The sequence below is a fragment of the Penaeus monodon genome, chromosome 30 (assembly GCF_015228065.2).
Source record: "Penaeus monodon isolate SGIC_2016 chromosome 30, NSTDA_Pmon_1, whole genome shotgun sequence".
Classification (NCBI taxonomy): domain Eukaryota; kingdom Metazoa; phylum Arthropoda; class Malacostraca; order Decapoda; family Penaeidae; genus Penaeus; species Penaeus monodon.
Genome location: NC_051415.1, coordinates 3,408,637 through 3,409,139, shown reverse-complemented (window position 1 = coordinate 3,409,139; position 503 = coordinate 3,408,637). Strand labels below are relative to the sequence as shown.

Genomic DNA, 503 nt, shown 5'->3' with positions numbered 1-503 from the left:
CCCCTCTCATGAATCTTGCAGACGATACAAAAATGAACCAACAGTTCCTCTGCATAATCATTAATCCACATATCCACTCACCAATCTGAACCAGTCCTGACCGAACGTTCTTAATAATCTTGATCAAACGCTTTTACCAATCGTAACCCAACGTTTTTGCCATCCCTGAAACGTTCTTACCAATCCTAACGAAACGTTTTTTTCCAATCATTTCCCCCATCAACGCCTCTCCCACCCACGCGTCTCACCTTGCTGACATCATAGCGATGGGCGGGCGAGAACACCATGGGCGTAAGGAGGGTGGCCATGGGCGCGAGGAGGAGTGGGTGGAGGTGGGTGGTCTGGGTCTGGGCGTTGCGGCAAGTCTGCGTACCGCATGGGCGCGTGCGGACCGTCTGCGTAGCACGTGTTACCTGGGCTGCAAGAGAGAGGTGGTTGGGGTCAGCGTCATGAAGTCATGAGTGAGGGTGGGTCGTGAAAGAGAGTGAGAGGGGTAAAAAATG

At 52.5% G+C, this 503-nt stretch overlaps 1 protein-coding gene across 1 annotated transcript in view; it reads right to left on the bottom strand.

The window, feature by feature from the left end:
- The window catches only part of LOC119592458 (IQ and ubiquitin-like domain-containing protein), a gene marked incomplete at its 5' end in the record, with an annotated part of 13,893 nt that overhangs the window by 6,486 nt on the left and 6,904 nt on the right, over positions 1-503 (bottom strand). Inside the window, 1 exon segment of the mRNA XM_037941281.1 lies at positions 249-418. Coding sequence (XP_037797209.1) covers positions 249-308 — 60 coding nt within the window.